The 23,596-nt window shown below is 38.7% G+C and overlaps 1 protein-coding gene across 1 annotated transcript in view; it reads left to right on the forward strand.

Annotated features, from left to right (window-relative positions):
* The first annotated feature begins 732 nt into the window (after positions 1-732).
* ADGRB3 (adhesion G protein-coupled receptor B3) overlaps positions 733-23,596 on the forward strand; it is a 785,278-nt gene continuing 762,414 nt past the window's right edge. Inside the window, exons 1-2 of the mRNA XM_061207676.1 lie at positions 733-896; positions 3,580-4,351. Coding sequence (XP_061063659.1) covers positions 3,595-4,351 — 757 coding nt within the window. The 5' untranslated portion in view covers positions 733-896; positions 3,580-3,594. The remainder of the gene's footprint in view (positions 897-3,579; positions 4,352-23,596) is intronic.

Here is a 23,596-nt window from a genome sequence, read left to right on the forward strand (position 1 = left end):
TCCGCGAGGCGCCGTGGCCGCGCTGCGCTCGCGGACCCCGGGCCGCCGCCGGGCGCACCGCGCTGCACGCGCGCGCCCACGAGCACGCGGGGCCCGGCGCGCGCCTCGGGGCCGCGCGCCCCCTCCCTCGCGCGCCCGGGGAGAGCGAGCGCCGCGCGCCGCGCGCACACCCGAGACAGAGCTTTACTATCTCGCTCCCTCCCGCGCCTCCCTCCTCGCCCGGCGTTCAAACAGCTTTCCGACATCACCAGCCGCGGATTTTTTTCCCCCTCTCCTTAGTCGCCGTCAGTCCAGCAGTACCTGCGGTGGGGGGGAGGGGGGAGGAGGAGGAGGAGGAGGCGGGAGGAGAGCGGAAAGAGGAGAAAGCATGAGCTCCAGCCTTCCGAGGCGACCACGAACACTCCCGTAATAAACCCACCGCCCCCAACAAATCTGCCTTAGCAGCCGCCGCCGCTTCTCGTCTCAGCGCTTTCTCGGCTTCTTGGCTGACCGGTTTACTGGGGGGTAGATTTGGAAAAACAAATCCTCGCTCTTAAGCCACTTGCTTTTTTTTTTTTTTTTTTGATTCCTTAGTGTCTGTCTTCGGGGGGCTCCCCCCGCCCCCGCCTGGGTTGGAGGTTGGATTCACTCGGCTACGGCTTAGGCTCCGGGGTCCTGGGGGCTTTTTTCTCCCACCCCTCCACTCTTTGATTCTTTCCTCCCCCCCGCCCCCTCCATTCTTTTGCTTCTCTTATGAGTGCGTTGGAAAAAAATCAATCCTGATTTTTGAAGCTCAGCCGGGGAAAATGGGCAACGGTGCTTGGGACCGAAGGGGAGTCTCTCCGTCACTGTTGCTGGGACGCGTGCCTGTGCTGGTGTCTTAGAGCAAGAGCCTCCCTGAGCTTTCGGAGTGGAAGGTAAGGACGGGGGTCCAGGGGTCACCTTCCCTCTGCCGGGGGCGCCACCGAGGAGCTTTCCGCCGGGTGTTTGCGGAGGGAAGACCTGCAAAGGCCAGGCTGTTGCTGGCGGATGGAGAGGCTGCGAGCAAACCCAACTGTCTGCATTTACTTAAACGCCGCAGTTGAAAAGTTAGGGAAGTCTGGTTTTCCAGAGATGTGCTGGGTCGGAAGGAATCGGCAGGGAGACCTAGAAAACCTGACGGTTGTGTGTGATTAGGGTAATTTGATGGGGGGAAATTTCAGGTTAAAAGGAAGTTAAGATAAGGGGAGGCCGTGGGTCTTCTATTGGGGAAAAAAAAATCAGTGGAGTGATGGCGCCGTCTATGTTCGACTAAAAAGTGGCATCCAGAAAATCAGTTTTGAGGAGAGCAAAACTAAACGCCGCTTTGCCTCTCAGCAGGAAACAAGCAAATAAATAAATAAATGCCACATCCTTGAAACCTCGGGGGCCGGGCCCTTCGACACCCGCACCCTCGTCTTTCTTTCTTAAAGGGAGAAATACAGCTGTTTGAAGTGGCCCTGCAGGCGGGGGCTGGCGAGGGCTGGGGGTGGTGGCAGCGACAGTTCAGTGATTCATTTGTGATTACTTAGAATAAAAGGAGACTCCGTACACCAAGGCTGAATGATTAAAATAAAGAGCATTACGTTGAGGGGGCTTTCTTGAGCCGGCTTGAAAGTGAAATCGGAGCCATTTCCTCACTCTTTCTAATCCTTGATGAGTACAGCAATGCAGACTTGCACCGTCAAATAGATGGAAGCAAAAGTACCGGATTTCATTAGGAAAGGAAATACGACCCCTTTTTGAGTTGGCGATTATAAAATGAAGCCCCCTTTCATGGATGGAATTCCTAATTTAGACACTTATTGTCACATTGGCTCTCAACGCCTACTCTCTATCCTGAAGAACACTGCGCAGACCTGCATTGCCTGCAAAGTGCTACAGCAAAAAAAAAAAAAAAAAAGAAAATTACTTCCAGAATTTCCTATAACTTTCCCTATTTTTTAACCTTTACATGCTCGTTGGCTTTATTTTCTCAAGAAGAAAATGCATTATTCATTGCACTGTATGTTTGAATTAGGAAAACACTGTTTTGATAGTCCCCGCAATTCTGATGTTATTTTAAACTGCTGCTATATGGAGATTTAGAGTTGGGGTTGTTTTTGCTTACATCAAAACTTAGAATTTGTATTATGATCTGGGGAATGCAGATCTGTCTTCAGGGACTTCAGTCACTGGATTTTGTGTGCATGCGTTGGCGTGTGTTATGCAACGGGAAGGAAGAGGGTTTATATCCTTTGGTTCAGAGAGGACCCAGGCAAAGACATGAAAACTCTTAATTATCTATATGTCTGTGCGTCTGTCTCTGTTTACAGAACAGTGGAAGAGACTCCAGCCTAAAGACTTTTAAAATTAACTTGGCATCACTTAGCTCAAAGGCTAAGCAAAAAAAAAAAAAAAAAAAAAAAAAAAAAAAAGCAGTGTCATTTATTCTAAGAAATAACTTCTTAAAGGTTACAGCTGAAAAATATTCAAGTTACTTTTGGATGACAACTTACAGAGGTAAATAAAACCAAGGATTACTGTATTATGCAATGCCAGGTTAAAAAAATAGAGAAGAAAAGGAGCTTTGAAGCTGTTGTTGGAGAGGGAACAATTCAATAATTGAAATCGGCTAGGAAAGACAAGGCTAATATCTTTTATGTACCATGTGTACATCTTAAATTACAGTAGATAACTCTAGATAAAATAGCTCTATTTAAAAAAAAAATAAAGCTGAAACCAGCTCAGTTACTGTGGTTCTGGGATTTTTCACTGACATCACCTTTGGATAGAGATATTAATATAGTGGTCTACTTCATGTATCCCAAGAGGGCATGTCACATTGATATGACTGCCTTAAATCCTGTTTCTCAATGATAATGTCCAAAAGCAGGTCTTCCCTATGTATCTGCGCTTTCTTGGATGATGGTTTACAAATTCTGTTAATCCACACGAATACCTGTATTTTTGCACAGGAATTTCCCACCAGTTCACCCAGTGGCCCCTGCAAAGGCTAGCAGGAGCATTTGGGTGATGTTTCAGCTGCAACAAATTATCATTTGTGCTTTTAAAATTGAGGCTATCATTGATCATAATTGCTTTTCACATTTAAAAGAAAAGAAATATGACAACAGCTGTTCTCAGATTATCAGATTAGATTTTGTGTGTTGTTGTTTACTGCAGGCAGAGGGCTGAGGGGGAGAAAAGGTTTGTAAAGGTTGCTTAAAAATATCTCAAAAATTAACATTTAGGCTGTTACATTTAAAAAACAAAAATTTCCTCTTCTTTCAAGAGAATCACCATGCACTTGAAGGAAATCTTGGTAGATAAATTAAGAGCATTCCTAGTAATAATCTAGTGAATATTATTCTTAAATTGAATGTAGGGAATTTGGCCACTGTGAATGACCACGTGAGGGCGCTGTGCACACAGCAACAGATAATTTTCGTGCGTTATAAAATAAAAATTACCTGCCCTTCTTTTAAAAAGGGTTTTTTACTGAAATCTTGAAAACAGCTGGCTGTGATATTGAAAGGAGTTTCTTTTTTTCAATGCGCGTAGACTCCTACTTGCATTTTTCTTTCATTGCCATTTTTACAGGCCAAATGACATAGGATGAAGGCTGTTCGTAACCTGCTGATTTATATATTTTCCACCTATCTCCTGGTTATGTTTGGATTTAATGCTGCCCAAGACTTCTGGTGTTCAACTTTGGTGAAAGGAGTCATTTATGGATCGTATTCTGTAAGTGAAATGTTTCCCAAAAACTTTACAAACTGCACTTGGACGCTGGAAAATCCAGATCCAACCAAATATAGCATTTACCTGAAATTTTCCAAAAAGGACCTTAGCTGCTCTAACTTTTCCCTCCTGGCTTATCAGTTTGATCATTTTTCCCATGAAAAAATCAAGGATCTTTTAAGAAAGAATCATTCTATAATGCAACTCTGCGAATCCAAGAATGCTTTCGTTTTTCTACAGTATGATAAAAATTTTATTCAAATACGTCGGGTCTTTCCAACCGATTTCCCAGGATTACAGAAAAAAGGGGAAGAAGATCAGAAATCTTTTTTTGAGTTTTTGGTATTGAACAAGGTGAGCCCAAGCCAGTTTGGTTGCCACGTATTATGCACTTGGTTGGAGAGCTGCTTGAAATCAGAAAATGGGAGAACAGAGACCTGCGGGATCATGTATACAAAATGCACCTGCCCTCAACACTTGGGAGAGTGGGGAATCGACGACCAGTCGCTGGTTTTGTTAAATAATGTGGTGTTACCCCTGAATGAGCAGACCGAGGGCTGCCTGACCCAAGAGCTGCAGACCACCCAGGTCTGTAATCTTACCAGGGAGGCCAAGCGACCGCCCAAAGAAGGTAAGCGCCGGCCGAGAGGGGGAGCTGGGCGGGGATGGTGCTGGGGGATGGAGTTAAAACGTGCTGTGTCACACACCGGCCCAACCCTTACCCCTTTCCTCTGTCACCTTTGGATTGATTTGACTTGTGATCTTCCTAAAGCTAGTTTTACGTTTCAAGATTTGAGAGATGGGATAGCGCTCAGCAACCTGACGCCCGGTGCGAGTGGCATGTTCAGGATAAATGAGATGCTAAAACGTGGAGCCAGTTTGCGCTGGAGGTCGGTGAGGAGGGAGGGGTGGGGGGGCGCTTTATTAGGCTGCAGCCCCTCCGGGAGACGGACGCACACACACGCACACACACCTGTGAATGGATCTGTAGACTTCTCCCTTCGCCTCCGGCCCACCCTCTCATCCATGACCCCTTTCCAGGTTGGAACTTGGGGCTTCGCGACCGAAAGGTGACACAAACTCAGTGGCAAGGCTGTGTGGACCAAATGACTTGGCGACACAGGAGGGCGAGGGTGCCCCTCCTCCCCAGGCCTGGGAAGGAGCCCGCGTGCCGGGTCTTTCGTCCAGGGAAGCCCACTGGGGGTGCAGACTCGGGTCTCCGGGCAGTGAAGTCACGTGGCAGGGGGAGGGGGCGGAATTAACACAGGCGGGTCCTGCAAGACCCGGTATCCCATTCGCGGGATTTTTTGCTCTTAGCTTCTCGGTACCCTGTTGATACTCACAGGGGGCGGGAGCTTGTCAGAGCCGAGGTAGATGCACAAACAGTGCAACGGAAATGCAGAGGAAGGAGAGAAAGTACAGCAGTGATTTATAGCTTTCACCCAGACGCTAGAGGGGGAGCTGCCCCGGGATCTGAGACAGTGGATTATGTTTAATAAGGCAAAAAAGCTGACACATTTTGAGAAAAAATGACTTTCCGGTTTGGAAGGTTAGGGGATGGGTTCCATTCGTTTGAGGGCACTGCTGGTACCTAGTCGCTCCTTCTCAGCCCTGCACCCAGAGAGTGTGTTGAATTTTTATGCAGGAAGTGTTTTCCGATCGCCACAAAGATCCCTGTCTGTGGAAAGGCACAGCCAAGCTCCAGCCCCTCTTTCCTCCCCTCTCCCAACAGAAGTTGTCTTTGTGGCCAATATAAAATTGACACGTTGTTGGAGAATTTTCTTTAAGGGTAGCCAAGGTTTTGTAAGGGGCGGGGGTGGGGAAAGAGAGAGAAAAGGGCTTAACCAGCGAAAAGCGGTGATTTTTCTTCTGAAAGCATTTTGGGGGATGGGAGTTACGGAAGAGCCATGGCACAAGGGGCAAAGAAGCCTTAGAAAATAAATGCAGACTAATGGCACTGGGAAAGGGGTGAAAAACCTTTAAGATTTCTACAGGTCAGTGTCTCCCTAACAGCTGTGACTGAAGAAAGCAAAGTGGTTTTAAATTACAGGAGTTCTTCTCTCTAGTAAAAATCCCAGAGAAGCACTTGCAACTGCAGGGATGGTATTTAACACCATTTAAAACCAATTAATGTCCCCTAGAATAAGAAGCTACAGTACGCCAGGAAAGTGTGATGTTACAAGCTGGCTAATAAGACAATTAACACCAGAAATTAGTTTTTGCTCGTTTGTTTTATTGCTGTTCTAATAAAATTGAGAAAATCTGTATCTTCAGTAGTTAAAATTTTATCATCAAATTGACTGCTGATGACAGTGGAAAGAGAATCCAGGTGTACAACCCTTTTTTGTGAATGGTGACAAGTGACAAAAAACAAAGTCGTGTGCACACTAAGCATGATTTTCAGAGATTTTGCTGGTCATGATCATGAGATATGGGTTAGGACAATGCTGGAATTTATAGAATTTGGACTAGATGGCCATTCGTTGTCGTGTAGGACGAAGAATAAGAGTGATTTTAGACATTAGATGTTTAAATCATGGGGGAGAATGTACATTTCTTTTGGCTAATTAGCTGGCGAAATGAGAACGAAATACCTCCACAGACCATTCAAAGATTGTATTAAAATTGTTAGCATGTTAATAGAACTGACAAGGAAAAGTTTATATAATAGGGGAAGAATATATGCTGTATCGGTAAAATTGCACAGCCTGTAGTCTCTGTATTCTAAATTTGTGCTCTTGAATTGTTTAGGTGTTCTGAGTCAGAAAGGTAACGATAAGTAATTCCTGATGACATAATTGTAGCGGATGCATTTGTAAGTAAGTCTTATAAAATATGTGTATAGCACTCCTTACCTCATTCAAAGAAGACCTTTTAGGCTAAGCTGCATTGTAGGAAAGGACTGTGAAAATCTGCAGATGCGTAATTTAGTCAAATTTATGCAAAGTACATTAAATCTTCAATAGTTGATATAAATGATATGTAAAATCTTATGAAAGAATTATTTAATACTATTTCAAGTAAACTACCACGTAATGATATTCACAGGGCTTGAGGGCTATATGTAATAATCACATATAGTTGTGGTACTCATATCTAATTTTATTCCAAAATGTCTTCACTTTATTTGGTTAACATGTAATCCCAACTTCTAAAATGGGGTTTTAAAAATTCCACTTATATTTTATATTACTTTATGATTTCTATTTTCTATGAAAAATAAACCATCCTGTAAATCATCAGGGGAATATATACAAGATTATTCTCCATGGTTTTTGACTCCCATTTTATTCACTGTAATAAGTACTGACTCAGAAGCCTTGAGTAGGAATATTTTGATGTTTATTATATCATAGAGGTGGCACAAATTTGACAGAAGGGTCTTTACACTCAGTAAATGCAGTTTCAGAATTTTTTTTATGTGATGCTGATAGTGATGGCAAAGGTATACTAAATACTGAATATTTTGGAATATGTGTCCACTGGAATTATCATATTTAGTTAGTATTAGAGGAAACTGTGGGCTCCCAGCAATGGGATATTGATAGGATTTCTACTAAGATATTTGTTAATAATACATTCATGTACTTAAGAATTTCATAGCCAGAAAATAATAAGATGACTGTCACTGTTTGAAGTGACAACACCAACAATTACAAATTTTATCTTGAATACATTATAAATTATTAAATGATCATTAAAGTGTGAGATTTTAGTGCATTTCAGTATCTTCCTATTTAAGATTGTATTTGACATATTTGAGGGTGCCATGTGATTATAGAAACTTTGTTGTCATTTCCCAATTTTTACGTGAAGTTTTGAAAACCAAGTAAATCAACAAAATGAAGCCTTTTAAAAATAATGTTGTCTTATTTCAGGCAGTTGTTTTAAGAAAGCTGTCTACGTACAGTGTATATAACTATTTTTAAAAGAAAACTCCAATAACATTGCTGTTTACCTGGTTTTCAGATATGAGTATGGGGCAAGACTGACATTGATTCATGAGGTCTTTAATATGTTTTATAGGACTCTTTTACCAAATATGATTCTGGACTATATAGCTAAAATATAAAAGGTGATGTATGATCTTATTTCTTACTATTTCACTTGAAATAAGTAATTTAAACAGTTTGGAGAGAAAAATTCCACACCAGCGTATCTAAATCACATAATAAGCCTTAATGGAACCTTTGTTTCCTGCTTACATCAATGGCGCTACTTATGTGAAGGGAGATTGGGATCCCTGTATAGATTCCAGGAAATCTGAACACACACACTTATTTGTCTTTTCATTCTGCCTCTGCTAATCCTTGATAATCAACCGCCCAAGGGAAGTCTCACCATGTTCCTGTGTAAAATCTAGCCTGTGTTTGTGTGTGCATTTGCATGTCTAGAGCAATTTGTGTGTTTCATTTTAAGTGTTTTCATTTCTTTCTACCTTTGCTCTTTTTGCCCTCATTACGGCTTCAGCCACCTTTCCCCTTCCTCTTTACCCTCTTTTAATCTTACTTCCTTTGTAAATGCCGTGATCCCACACTCTATCAGAATGTAGAAAGATCTACTGAGTATGTTGTACCTGACAGTTTGCCCTGCCCCTTGGCTGGACCCACAGCCCTTTGCACATACTGTACTTCTGTTCTAGCACATATTTCCAGTTCTTTTTCCATCTTCCTCTACTAGTCTTGCGAGTTCTTCAAGTGTACAGACTTGGTCTTCCAATAGTCTAGCACAGTCTAAACAGACCTTCAATAAATATTGGTTGAAATGAATGTTAAATGAACAAAACAAAACAAAACAACTCAATAGGAAAGATGGCAATAAATTGAGATGGCTGCCATTTACAGCATTTCCAGTTCCATTAATGTATTATTTATATAACAATACCTTATATCAAGGTATTGTTTAATAATATTTTTAAAAGAACAAGAAGAATGGAGTCATTGAGAAATAGTCTTAATTCCATATGTGTTTATTTTAATAGATTAGATTAATGATAAATAAAACTTTCTATACACAGCTGTCTGCAAAAACAGGGGTAAGAAAATTTGCCAATTTCTATCTGTTTAATTGCCTTCATTTCTATCTACGTTTCTTTCTTCTGGCTCTAGCATTACTTCTCCAGAAATGACATTTCCCAGATCTTTTCTTCCACTGTTTGAAGAGAAACGTATGCAAACTCTTTCCAAGAAAGAGGAAGAATATTTGCAGGTCAAGCTCAGTGCTTCTGTTACCTACTCCTTACTTATGTTGCAATCTATACATATAGTAATAGTATAATATTACTAAAATTGTAGGCCTGGCCAAGTAAGATGCCCTAATTTTTACTTTTGCCATTGTAGAATTTTGTCAAACAGTTTAGGAAGTGACTCAGATATATAGTATTCATGAAAACTCCATCATATGGCAACATTTTTTTCGTAGAGAGTAAATTAAAATATTAACAAGAAAATGTTTGTGTTTGCACGTGTGTCAGGCAGGTTTTGTTACTGAGTCCAAGCTCTCTCTGCTTGCTGCACGACAGGGCAATAAATCGGAGACGAGGTGTTGAGACAAGGAATACGATTTTATTCGGAAAGCCAGCAGACCGAGAAGATGGCAGACTAAAGTCTCAAAATAACCACCTTATTGGGGTTTGGATGCCAGTTTCTTTTATAGCAGAGACTGGGAGGAGATGAGGAAGTAAAGTAAAAAGGTCATAAGTTTTGCAAATATCACCTGGAATGGCCAACCTCTGGGAGGGGATGTGTTAATTTCTTCTTTCTTGCAGCCATCCCCAGGTGGACAGGGTCAGGATGCTTCCCTGAACATAGGCACTTTGGTTTAACATTCAGGCAGAGGGGCAGGGTTCCCCGAGGCAGGCCATTACGTATAGACGGTATCCTTTTAGTGAACAAAAGCAGCGGAAAGCAAAGGTTAAAGTAAAAGGAACAGATCCAGCCTGTAGTCTGATTTGGCTCTTCCCTCATTACAGTTTTAGTGTTGGCTGCAGATAAATGTGCCGTAGATTGGTTTTCTTCAAAATTGAGATGGGAATTTTACTTTACTTAGAATCTAGCTTCATGCATTCCTATACTTCATTTCCTAACAGAAGTGATTCTATTGTTAAACGGAATACTTTTATAAAATATAGGTTTCTTTAGAGTCACTTTGATATATATTACCTGTAAAAGTCATCTGGCCCTTGGATCGAAAATCAATGTTTGTTCAAAAATCAGCCTTTCTTACTTTTTCAAAATACCGTGAGCTGGGTTTAAAGATTCTGAACAGAGAGAGCCAGGTTTAAATCTGTACGTTCTCCTCAGAACTGTGTTCTTCTGTGTCAACTACTTCCCTTCTTGGGTTGCTAGGAATGCTTATTCCTCAGGGTACAGGAGAACAGGATATGACATCATGTAGTAAAAAAACAAAAAACAAAAAACAAAAAAACGAATGAAATTAATGGCTTAGAATATTTTAGTTCCTGTCAGCCCTGTGGAAATTTCTTACTAATTCAATTAACTAATACAAATCAGAGAGGTGTTCAGTTTTTCTAACTGTGGTCACTTCATTGAAATGAAAGGTGTATTTTGGTGTAAGATGCACTTGGGCCCTGAGAGTGACTCAGCCACCTCGTAGCATCTTTGACAAGGGACTGTGCTTACCAAGATTGACTCAGCAATCTGTAGTGTAGTGGCATGTTGTATTAAATGAGATTGCACATGAAAGACACTTAGTCAAAGGCTCAAGTTATATTAGGCCCTCAATTCAGTTTTTGAAACCTTTTTTATTATCTTTTAGCTATAAATGATGGAGGATTGATAATATAATGAAGTAGGTTGCCATTTAATTATTTGAACTTGTTTAGGAATTTAGGGCATTTAACAAAGGGTCATTAAGCATCTTGAAGTTATGTCTGTTTTGTATTATATAAAGAAAAGGTCCCATCTCAATACCTTTGTGCTGATGGTGGCATGACTAATACATCAAATAGATCAAGCTAGTGCTGTGAGTCATCCGAGGGCTGGGAAGCTGTCCTTTGGATATCATTGCTGATCCTTTGTAAAGTCTGTAATGTAAATTAAACAGTTTCCAAGTATTTTGCTCTGCTGCATTATGCAAAGTTAAATTCATGTTTTGAGATCTGTATTGAAAAGGAATTATCTTGAAACAGTAAGTCTATATTAAATCATTTGGAAAAAAGTAGAACTTTTTTGGAATTTTTTTTTTCACTGAATTATGATCAGTTATTATAGGCCAATGAGCCCTAAGAGCCCCCCCAAAGGCTTACATATTCAGGTATTGAAAAGAAAATTTAAAAATTTTGTTACTACTCATTTGCAGCTTCTGATATTTTCTTAAAGCAGAATTACAGAATGCCATCTATAAGACTCCATAAAATGCTAACTGTTCTATGTTCAATTAAATGCTAAATGCTCTATGTTCAATTATCTTTCAACTGTCATTCAGGAATTTTGCTCACATGCAGAGAATGACCAGCTACATATCTGTTAAAGGTTAATAATAATTAACCTTTATAATAATAAAGTAATATATTTATTATATTATTATTTATTATTATAACTATATTTATAATATATTATAAATATGAAAGTAATATATTTATTATATTATTATCTATTATTATAAATATAATATATTTATATTTAATAAATAATAAAAAGCAATATATTTCTAGTTTGCAAAGAAAGTGCAATTAAGTGACAAATGCATAGTAAATACATTAGTAATGGAGCCATTTCTCTCAAAACTAATTCCCTGAATAGGTGTCTTTTCTGAAATCGGACATGTTTGCTGATGTGCATTTTCGCATTTTCCTCATAACCAACCCCTTATGACAGCGGTCCCCAACCTTGTTGGCACCAGGGACAGGTTTCCTGGCAGACAGTCTTTCCACGGTCGGGGCTGGGGGAAGGTATGGTTGAGGCAGTAATGCAAGCGATGGGGTTCGCTCGCTGGCCTGCCACTCACCTCCTGCCGTGCGGCCCGGCTCCTAACAGGCCTCTGACCGGCACCGGTCCTCGGCCCGGGGATTGGGGACCCCTGCCTTACGACACATTCCTTATGATTGGAACATGTTGTAAAATACGAAGGCCAAATGGTTACTGTTTGGTTTCTGCCATGTTAAGTGAACTAATTTAGCTGCTAACCTAATCTCGGATATTATATTCTCAAATTATTTCTTTTAGATAGCAAGCTTCTTTGGAGACTGAGAGTTGTTTGGGAAAACTGAGCAAATAGGTTTATGGAAAAGACATTGGAACACTGATGGAACCAGATGACAATGTTGAGAATGCAATTTACACGCACTTAGACATAATCCAAAGCATTAAAACAGTTGTGGAATCAACCAGAGAAAGTTACCTTGGTGAATTACTTTTTAGCAATAAATATGTTAAGGTGATAGAAATGTCACAGAAATATTTGCTCTCCTGGGTAGTTCATCTTGGGTGAATGGTTTAGAGTATTTATTTCATGACATTTCTACTGGTGTTCCTCCATTTTAAAATAATGTTTAAAAATTTGATAAAATTTAAAAATTTATTAAAAAATTAATATCTATGCTTGCATATATAAATAAGGATAATTTGTTCTCTAATAAACTATTTTTAAAGAGAAGCTTCATCTACATATCACTCTTAAGAAAATAAAGACGTAAAGTGGTTTAGTAAACATTTTATAAATTAAAAGAATATAATGAAACCTGATGTTGAGAAAGTGCTTTCCAGTTTACAAAGGTCTGTGGCACAAATTGTTTTACTTGGGCAGTAACTGTGTGAGACACCTATTATCAACATGGGCTGGTTATACCCTGAAGACCGACCATGGCTTTCCTTTCTTTAAAAGTTTTAATACAAATTGGTTCAAATGAAAAACTACAGAATTTCAAAGCTGTGAGTTTTCTCACTGTTTCTGGAACACTTGAATCTGAATCACAAATTCTCAGATTCATAAGGGGCTTTAGGCATTAGCTTAGTCCAAATCTTACCTAATTAAAGGAATCCCAATCTGCAGATGTATCATGGGAATATTATTTCAGCTGAACGTTAAGTGTTCTTGGAGTTTATATATAATGCCATTTCTATAATGTAAAAGAGACACAGTCATTTAGGATGGTGGGATAGTTCTAACTATTTAAAAAAAAAATTACCTGGTATCCAGCCAATAATAACAATAATCAGAGTATACTTTGCTAGACTACTGAATACAGACTAGTCTCTACAAATCAGAGCTTTCATTCATTAGATTTTTTTTTTTGTCCTATATTATTTAAACAAATGTGATGCAGGTCTCAAAAAACTATTGATTTTCAGTCTAAGCTCATTAAATTTAAAGAGCAATGTGTTTCAAGTGCAGAGTCTGTCCAGATTTAGGAAAATGATTTATCAAGGTCTGTCTTGGATTTTCATTTCATTATTTCTCTAGGGCAATCTGTGTTTTAAAGAAATAACATGTCACATTTTTTAGTTATCCCATGGTGCACTGAGAAATACTGCTGTAGGTTGGGGCAGTGAGGTCAGGGTCCCCTCCCTGTACTGAAGGTCACGGCTCCTGTGGGGTGGCCTTCCCCTGGGCTCTCTGGAGACCCCTCTCTCCTCTCACTCCTGAGGCCTGCCGGCCCCCTGATTCTCACCCCAGGACTGTACTCTTGTCTCCTTGGTTTCTGCAGCCTCTCTCCATGCCGTATGCTCGTCTCAAATTACTGAACTTGAGGACACCGTCTGTTCCTTACTAGGATCCTGACTGGTACAGGGGTGTATGATTTTGGTGGTGAGGTGATTTCTAATTACTTTGGGATTGGTCTGAAATCCGCATTTTAAGTTTTGATCTTTTGATCCTTCCTTTTAAGGTGCTAAAGGTCTTATGTAATGATTAGCCCTTTTGGAGATTGGCATATGGGCCAGCCCCATTAAATAAAGAAATAAATAATAATAATTTAAAGAATTGAGTTAATGAAAGTGAAAACCAGTTGGCCATTTCTTAAAGCTCAGTTGATGTGGTATTTTTTATGCTTGGTCCTAACTCAGGATCAATATGTGTTCATTTTCATAACTCCATTGAGTTTAGGCCCTCCTCCAAGAGTTTTTCTATATTTACCTGTTGGTTCGTTGATTACTTAGCTTGTTTTAAAATCACGTAACGTGTATACATTCATATACATCTTCCATACAATTTTTCAGTGTTGATATGACCACAGAACATTTAAACTGGCCTGGGTATTCAAAGAAAGTTTTGTAAGTTGGTAATTTCAAGGCTCGCATATAAAACGTAAAAAATCCTGAGAGATTACTATTTAGTTCTAATTTTATATGATTATAATAATGGAAATATAAAATGAAAACAGAATTTCAGTTGCTAATATAAGTATCATTTTGCCTGTTGATTTCACTATACCTCTGAAAGCAAAGACAACAACAATGAAAAACCCAACAAGACTCACACAAAGCATTCTTTTCTTTGGTTTCATTGCAAAAAAAGAAACCAAGGCAGTTAAGTTTGGCCTTATAATTTCATTAAGAAAATTACAATTTTTAACTCTTAACTGTGTTGGTCTTGAGGTTGCCCTTCACATCAAGGAAGGGTCCTGAGAGGCAAAATAAAAGTAACTTCAAAAAAACAAAGGGGCTAACCCTTTTTTTTTTTTTTTTCTGACCTTCTGTTTTCCGAATAGGTGGTACATAACAAATATTTATTATACAGTGGATGCTTTTGGAAATATTTCTTCTAATGTTGGCTCATAATAATTGTAATGTGGAAAAGAGGGCACCTTGGGAAGACAGAAATCTGTTTACTTTATATAATCTTTCCACATAAATCTGGAAAATTTTCAAAGATCTGTTTCTGCATTGCAGGCTGAGAAATTCCAGTTTATTTTGGATTCCCAGTGAGGTCAGCTTCCTTTACAGAAATGTCAGCCTGTGGTCAGCTCTCTGACTGGCCTTGGTTTTTGTAACTTCAGAGGGCAAACAATATATATTTTTTAAGTGGTGCCTGAGAAATTAACCAAGTGCAGCTCTTCCATCTGAAGTAAATGCCACGAAGCACTATTGTTCCATTTGTACAGCATAGAACTTTAATGCCTTCCTTAGCTTGTAATATATTAACAATCTGTTTTCTTAAAAATGTGTGGCTTCTTTCTGTTTAGTGGTTTTCCTGGAATTTTCTGATGACCCTATTTTGGTGTTCGGTTGGTGATAAAGGGCATAAATGAGTTCTAGGCAATAATGAATGTTACATGTCCTTGCCACTGGTCTCTGCATCCTTAGGGCAGAGAAACCACAGAGGTGGAGCAGACTAGAAGTTAATCCACTAAGTAGCAAGAACTGATTAATGCAAAAGAAATAAGTACGTGGAGGATGGGAATTAATACAGCTTTTTTTTTTTCCTTAGCAGTGGAAACTCTTTTTCTAAATAAAAGACAGTATATAAAAAATAGATTTTTAAAAATAGAGCTGCTTTCGTTGAGGTGGCCGGGAGGCTCAGAGCCTAGCCTAAAGGGTCTCCAGAGGTGAGACCGCCACCCCCCCCCACCTTCTCCTTTCTTTCCCACTTGTGGAATGAGAGACCTGCTCATGACCCATCCCTAGTGCCAGTCCTGTGAATACTTCCCTCATGGTCTCTCTGGAGTCAGTTCGTCCTGGGGCTGCATGTAGGATTTCAGGATGAACACCCCAATTCTCCATCCTTCTGCCTCGTCATCTGTATTCCAAACTTCTCCCACCCGGAGTTCCCAAACCTGCAAATATGCTTATTCCGATCATACCTCTTGCTCACAGACTAGAGTTTACCCAGATAAAAATGAATATTGTTTTAGAATCCTTTTGGATCTTTAACTTTAATGGATAAACAGTTAGAAGCCCTAACGTTAAATCTTTATAAAGGTACTATATTTTGGTGGTGTTCATTCTGACTCTCTTCCTCAATGTCTTGTTAATCCCCAAACAGTTCAGTTGCAAACGGTCAAACTTCTTGGAATCAACTAAAGTTATTAGGGCATGAGATTTATTTTGAGTTCCTTTGATTGTTCACACGTAATGGATATCCACAGCTGAAGCAGGTTATTAAAACAACAACCGAAAGCGTATTAGCGTTGCCATTCCATAGACATGAGTGGATAGTTGAGGTGTTATTAATGCTCTTCCAATAGTCCCAGCCTTCCACCATTCTGGGCACAGGTAGGGATTGTTTTCTGGACCAGTTGTGGTTGGATGGGGTCATGTGACTGGCTCTGGCCAATGAGTTGTGAACAGCAGTGGCACACCTCCCTTCTGAGCTGGGTCATTTCATTGCTGGAGTCAGACCACTGAGGTCTCTTGACCTCTGGCAGGGAGACCTGTGCCAGAGAGAAGGGCCTCCTGTGTCAGCCTGCGTCCTTGAATGTGTATAAGGAGAGGAGCCCCCTCCCCGTGGCCTTGCTGATCTGTGATGGTCCTGAAGACTGAGCCAGGAAGGACCTTTTCTGTTTTGAGACACTGGGGATTTGGAGTTTGTCTTTGTTCCTGCAGCCTAACCTAGCATATTCTAGCTGATACAGTGTCCAGTTAGGGAGGATTGGGGCACAGTGGTGCTAATGAGGGTGCTGAAAGGTGATGAGTTACATTGGCGGTGTGTTCTGTAACTGAGCTGTGATGATGTGGTGACCAGACAGGTCTGTGATGTTTTGTGGGGAGGAACTCACCTACCTGCATTTTCTACAATGTACTCTGGGGTAGCTGAATTTGTACTTACTGTTAGCAACACTCTGGACCTCATTTTAGGTAGTATTTATCAGTATTTAATTGTTTTAGCCTAATGAAAATTAATACTAAATTAACTACAATCACTGTATGTTTAGATTACAAGAGACCGTTCTTTTGACATATATTTAAAGTTACTGGGTTTTTCTGTATTTTCAACTCACCCAGATTAGAGAGGGTATCATGGTCTTTTGCCGAGTCATGATTGTCAAAGGACTAAGTAGGAAGCATTCATTTTGGCATGGCAGTTCTTGCTGGATGGTAAAAACTTGTTCTGTTCCCTGTTCTTTATCCTTCCTTCTTTTCTTTATCTTAATTCTTCCTTCCCTCCCTCCCCCTCCTTCCCCTCTTCCTCTTCCTCCTTTCTTACTTGTTTTTTTTCAGATCCATAGGCTATGATTTATATGTGTTCACCTAGATCTCATATTGCAATAATTTGCACAGAATCTGTTATCAATATACATGTAGGTGTTTGTGGTAAACAGTTATTTCTAGGGTGGTTCAAGGGGAGCTTATAATCACTGCTTCATTAATCTTAACAATTTTCTATAGTGAGGTTAATTATGTAGTAATAATTAACCTCCCGTTTGAGTAGGTGGGCTTTTGCCACATTGAGAAGCCTTGTTCCTTTCCAGGAGAGGCGGGAGGGAGCAGTGAGCTGCTGTGAACTTTGAACACGCCTCTGAGCGTTCCTTAGCAGGAGTGAATGTTGGTGGTACACGGGCAAGTTTTGTTACACTGGGCTGAGCCTTGCATTATTTCCCTGCCTCTCCTGTTCTCAAGTTTGGATTATAATATGCCCATTAATTATAAGAGACACACTTCAGGATTCCAACAGGGCTATATAGAGCATTGAGCAACTGAGAAATTAAAACAATAATGAACACAAACACTTTCTTTTTTTTTTTTTTTCATTTTATATCATGTTCTGAAGAAAATCCAGGTATGCAATGAATTGTCAGTTTCCTTCCCACGTGTTTTATATCTGATCTGTGGGACACACACATACCCAGCCACTTATGCATGAATCTGTGGCATTAAATGCTCACAGGTATTACATGCAATATGATTTGAAAAGATGAACGTTTTTCAATAGTTTGAGAATATATTCCCCGCTAAATTGCATTAATTAACTAAATATTTACTAAATATAAATCTACCTAGAGTGACTTATGAGAAGATCACAGGAATGATGAAGAATAAAGATACCGTTTGCAAGGGAAGCTTTAACATTTATATTGATATGTTTGAAAATGCTCTTGGAGTCCTTTTATCAAATACATTCAGAACAGTATTCTGTGGATCTTCTTGGATATCAGAAATTAAAGTTTTACTTAGGATATAAGAGTAAATCATTTGCCAAGCAAGTTTCTAAAAGTTGAAAATAAATGTCAGTTCAAAAAAGTGAATAATTTAACTTTTCCATTTCTGAAAAATTCATATATATTATGTCATAACAAATTAACACTCTTTCAAATTCTTTTTGATCGTTGATTATTTTCTTCCTTTGGAACTTGTTACCTACTAGATCCCACACATCCCACAGCCATTAATCCAGTTTCAGACTTTAGATATTTCCTTATAGAACTTAATTTTAATGTAAAACAAAAATTGCTGCAAGAGTCAACATTTCATAATGGTTAGGAGTCAGGCCTCCTGGATTCAAATCTCATTTTCTCCACTTCTAACAGAGAACATTATGCATCTCTCTAACCCTCAGTTTCTTGTCGGGGAAGAGGTGATTATTGTAGTGAGGTAATTGAGAGATTGAATGAGGTCATTAATGTAAAAAGTTAACATGATTCTTGCACTGTGTAGTACAGGCTCAATAAATGTCACCTTTCAGTAATTGGATGATTCTGGAACCCTTTACTGCATGAGATTTCTTTAGGCAACAGATAAAATTTTGATTTGTAATAAAAAAGTAATCAATTTATTTAATTGACCTCAAAGAAAGTAAACTGCCTCCTGGGTCGTGTAGTCTGGAGAAATGCACTGTATCTTTCATCCTTTCTTCCCTCTGAGTCCTCACATTCCTGAGAAAAACAGTCTGAGTTAAGGTGCCATATCTGTTCCCCTTTCCTCCTCATTTCAGAAGTGAATCACTCTGTTCCCAGCATCATCGTTTTTCTCTTAAAACAGACTAGCCAGTGATATTCACAGATGGTTTGACAAAGGGTGATTGCCCCAAATGATGTTCTCCCAAAGACCTGGGACCACTCTAATCAGAAAGCGTTGTTGATTGTATTTTGTCCACCTAATCAACTTCATCTTGTGGGTATTTTCCTGAAAATATTTATGTCCCTTTGGGCTAGTCGTTTCTGCATAACATTATGGTTTAAATGGATTCACATTTTATTGGTTAAGACAAGTTAAAATCTATATCCTGATTTCTTAGGATTGGTATGCATGTTAAAATGAAGCAAACTGTTAACTTACATCTTGGCCTGCAACGAATCCCTTTTTCCTTCTGAGCAGAGTCAGATCTCCTGGAAAAATATATTGCTTGCTGCCTGCTTGGTAACATTTATTCTAAGGCTTACTGTAAGAAAATATCAATCAAATATAAATCCATACAATATTTTTCAAAAGATCATACTTTTTTACTTTGGCTTTTCTGAAACTTTTAGTTTTGCCATTATAAACAAGAGAATTGGCAACATGGCTTTAGATTTTCTTTAACTCTCTAGAGTCCTTTGTATTTGGAAGAACACTTAGAAGACTGAATAGCTGCCTTCTGGATGAGATTTGCCATGACTTCAGGCAGGTCACATTATCTCTCAGAGAGAGTTTCAGTTAGCTCAGTTACAAAAATAAAATTGGGCATCTGACGCTCATAGGATTGTATGGCAAGTAAAACTGTATTATATATGAAAGCCATTAAGAAAATGAAGAGGGGCATCCAAAAATGTTGTTATTCTTGTCATTGACAATAGTAACTTGTAAATTTGGTTAAGTGTTTTAGTTTAGTTCATTGGCAAGTGTGTATGTGAAATAACGGTCCCGTCCTGGGTTAATAAATATCACAGATTGTTGGATGGATTGTTGGACTTGGCGTTTTTAGGTAAGACTGATCTGTCCCTAGGAAAACACTGTTCCCTTGGTTTTTTCTTTTTTCTTTTTCCTGCGTCAGCAGAAGCTGTGACAGTTTGAGGTGCACATTCAAACCTTTTAGTTTGATTCTCAGCCCTGCCTTCTGCCAACTTTGTGACCTTCGGCAATTTGCTTCGTATCTGTGAATCACATTTTCTTCGTCTGTAAAAGAGAGATCATCTCTATGCCATTGCTTTTTTTTTTTTTTAATGTAGTCTGTACAAAAAACAATATTAAGATGAATACATGAGAAATGCAGAAGTGGTCCGTTCTCTTAATGCAGTTTTTAAGTAATGGAACACTTTAAGTGTTTGGCTGCCCATAGTGAATTAAAGTATGACTTCAATTGTGTTCAGCTCTAGCTTTCCTCATCTGTAGATGAAGACCAGAAGTACAATGGATCACTCCGTAATAAGCTCCCACTTCATGTCGGTCAGAGAAGCAGTTTGAGAATAAACACATCCTTTCTTCCCTTTTGTGTCTTGGGAAAGTCAAGACCTAGCATTGGAGGAGAATGAGTAAATGAACTCTTGCCCGAAACCTTATCCCAAGTGCCAAAAAACTGTGTGGGAGAAATTGTCATTTTACAGAACTACTTGTTTTCTCTAGGGGACAAAGGCTACATGTAAATAAGCAAGGGTTTCTGTACCCCATATCAAGTGATTAAAAATTTAATATATTAATCTTTAAGGAATACAAATTAGGTAAATTTTGCATCAGGGTAAATTTTGAAACAGACTAAAATATGGATACATGTGGATAGAGCTTCATAATTTCATGGAGTGTTTTTGTATCAGTCCTGAAAAGACTACAGTTTGGAATCTGTTCTTCTCTATAGGTCATAGGTGGGAATATTTCCGAGGTCAAATGTGATGTAGTAGCCAGACATGTAGTTGTTCTGATGGGATTATCCATCAAATTTAGTAGATAAAATGCATGTCCATTACTTTCTACTTAAAATAATTAAAGAGTTTTGGCAAACCAAACTTGGTAAATAGTTTTTAAAAACACTCAGTTTTGTGCTTTTGAACAAGTGTAGCAAACTTAATCGGTGAAACTATATTCAGATTTTTAAAACAAACCTTCCATAATTCAGGTTTAAGCCTAAGTATTTTGACTTTCAGCTTCCTACATCTTGGCATTGTACAACTTAACCCCCTAACGTCGTAAACTTTTCTGTTAACCTGACATCAGTGGGGAACGGATACTTTAGAGATCCATTAATAGAAATGTACCACGCATAATGGATATTTTGAAGAGAATCCAAATGGAACAAAACAGACTACCAAGCTTATACTTTTTAAATGTATTTTTTGTGAATGTGTTTATTTGTGTTTATTTCCTAATCACAGTACTAATGAATACCTAACTGTGTGTCAGGTACAATTTTATTTTATTTTATTTTATTTATTTATTTGTTTTCTTTATTTTTGGCTGTGTTGGGTCTTCATTGCTGCGCGTGGGCTTTCTCTAGTTGCGGCGAGCGGGGGCTACTCTTCGTTGCAGTGAGCGGACTTCTCATTGTCGCGGCTTCTCCTGTTGCAGAGCACTGGCTCTAGGCGTGCAGGCTCAGTGCTTGTGGCTCGCGGGCTTTAGAACGCAGGCTCAGTAGTTGTGGCACGCGGGCTCAGTAGTTGTGGCACGCGGGCTCAGTAGTTGTGGCTCGCGGGCTCTAGAGCGCATGCGTACTAGTTGTGGCGCACGGGCTTAGTTGCTCCGCGGCATGTGGGATCTTCCTGGGCCAGGGCTCGAACCCGTGTCCCCTGCATTGGCAGGCAGATTCTTAACCACTGCGCCACCAGGGAAGCCCCAGGTACAATTTTAGATATCAACTCTTTTAATGTTGTAAGACTCCTCTGAGATGTTATTGTTATTATTTCCAGTTGAGGTGTCTCGGACACAGCAGGGCTGAGTGACCTGCCAGGATGACACTGAGAAGGGGCAGAACTGAAATTGAATTCTTCTCTTAATCCGTGCAGTATACCTCTACTCTGTACACATGAATACAGTCTAATATTTTGAATAATTGCAAAGGTGCTTAACTCTTGCAATCCTGTGGAACTATAAGATGTTTTAAAAGAGTATAGCGTTTTATTTTAATCCCTCCGAAGTCCATTTCCTCCTGTGTTTGTTGTAGCCTCTGATCTGTTAATGCTCCTTCAGCCTTCAGTCTTCCCCAAGCTGTAACCTGTGTTAGAGCCTCACTAATAATGGAGCTTTCTTCTTTAACCAAGTCCATTATTCACAGAACTCTTCAATCTCCTCTCTCCCAGGAAACCTCAACTGATGAAAATAAGAGTATTGATTTTGACCTGCTCTGAGACACGCAATGCTTATGAAGTCCTTTTTACTCTTACATATACATTTTTGAATTTTTATATTTGCAATTAATGTAAATGTTCATTGAGATATAAGTACAGTCTGTTTTAATAGTTTTCTATAAAATATGAATTTCTTAGGTTTCAAGAGTAAGGTTGGTAAAGGCTATGGTTTAATTGCTTGAACTTTACTTAGTACCATATTAACACAATGAGGTGCTTAATCTTTTCTGTAATTATGGTAGAAGATCAAAATAAAATTAGAATGACAATTATCTTTTCTTGTATAAGTTAATGATTTTAAGTTGGGAAGATGCCATTTATATTAGACAAAAATAGGTTACAGTTAGATTAAGCATCTTGAATACTAGAAAATACAGGATACTTATAAAAAGAAACAAAGTTGAAAAGTTCATTCCCTAGCTCAGAGAATATTTTATTTAATCTTCGTCTTTAAATTAATTTTAATGTTCTTTTTAAATTCTCAACTTTTATATGCTTGGGCATTGAAAATGAATACTGTCTTACTGGGAAAAAGAATAAATCATGATCCATTCCGAACAAAATCATTCTTTGTGGAATTTTCTTAACTGTGATAACGTTCAAATACTGAAAATCAAGCTGATGCCAACTTTTCCTTCTGAATGATAGTGATTAAGTGTTTTGGGGCTGTAAGAGTTTCTTGAGAGGGAGTAATCAAAATAAAATTATTTTTCTTCATAAAAAGAACAGCTATTCCATTTATTCTAAGAAGGGGAATTCAGAGACTTTATGTAGGTAAATGTCATAAAGCAAAAAGAGGAAAAGATAACTGAAAAATAATTTTCTGAAAAGTTCAGGTACCTCAGAAGATTTAAGGTTTATTTTCATTTTCTCTTCATTTATTTTATGTTTTCTTGAATTTCTTTCACATTTATATGAGCTAGGAAAACATATTCCCCAATAACTTTTTATTCTGTGTTTCTTATTGAATTTTATAGATCTTACATTTTAATCAACATAAATATATCTTATATCCTGTCAGCCCCAATACTAATTATTTTTATACTTCATTATTTCAAAAGGTATTGTATTTGAATTACTCCCGAATTCTTATATCATGCTAATTTTGTAGCAGGACTTTAGGTACATGATTAAAAATATTCTAGCATTTGCATAATTTAGCAGATTAAGAAAAATAATTTAGAAAAACGTTTTGGTAATTTACTTGTTTTGAACATCTGGTTAACAGCTGGAGTAATGAGAGTTAAGGCAGCAGTAACCATCTTTTACACTGATTCCCGATGCACTCCCAAACACTAGGAAGGATTAACTACTATTAATTCTTGCTTTCTTTTGCTATAGGGATTTACCTAAAAAGGGAAAAGAAGATTTGAGAATTCCAAACTGTAGAATGTCAGCTGAAATTTATATGAAAAATGGGAATAACACTGATTAAAATCAGATTCCAAATTCATTATCATAAACTGTAAAAAGAAAGCTAACTCTTGATAGTCTATACAGATAATTAAGATAGTTAGAATTTCCTTGCAATGCAAATCAGCATACTTTAGGCAATAAGCCACATTGCAGTAACAGCCCTGTCATATTTAACAGAACCTTAATGTTGAATTGATTCGTAGATAAGGATTGAGCACACACCTTTTAAGATGTTTAATATATTTGTTAGGTTATAAATGTTGTATGTACAATATGTGTAATATATAATAAGTACAGTATGTTTTAATACTG

Source organism: Eubalaena glacialis, chromosome 12 (assembly GCF_028564815.1).
Source record: "Eubalaena glacialis isolate mEubGla1 chromosome 12, mEubGla1.1.hap2.+ XY, whole genome shotgun sequence".
Classification (NCBI taxonomy): Eukaryota; Metazoa; Chordata; class Mammalia; order Artiodactyla; family Balaenidae; genus Eubalaena; species Eubalaena glacialis.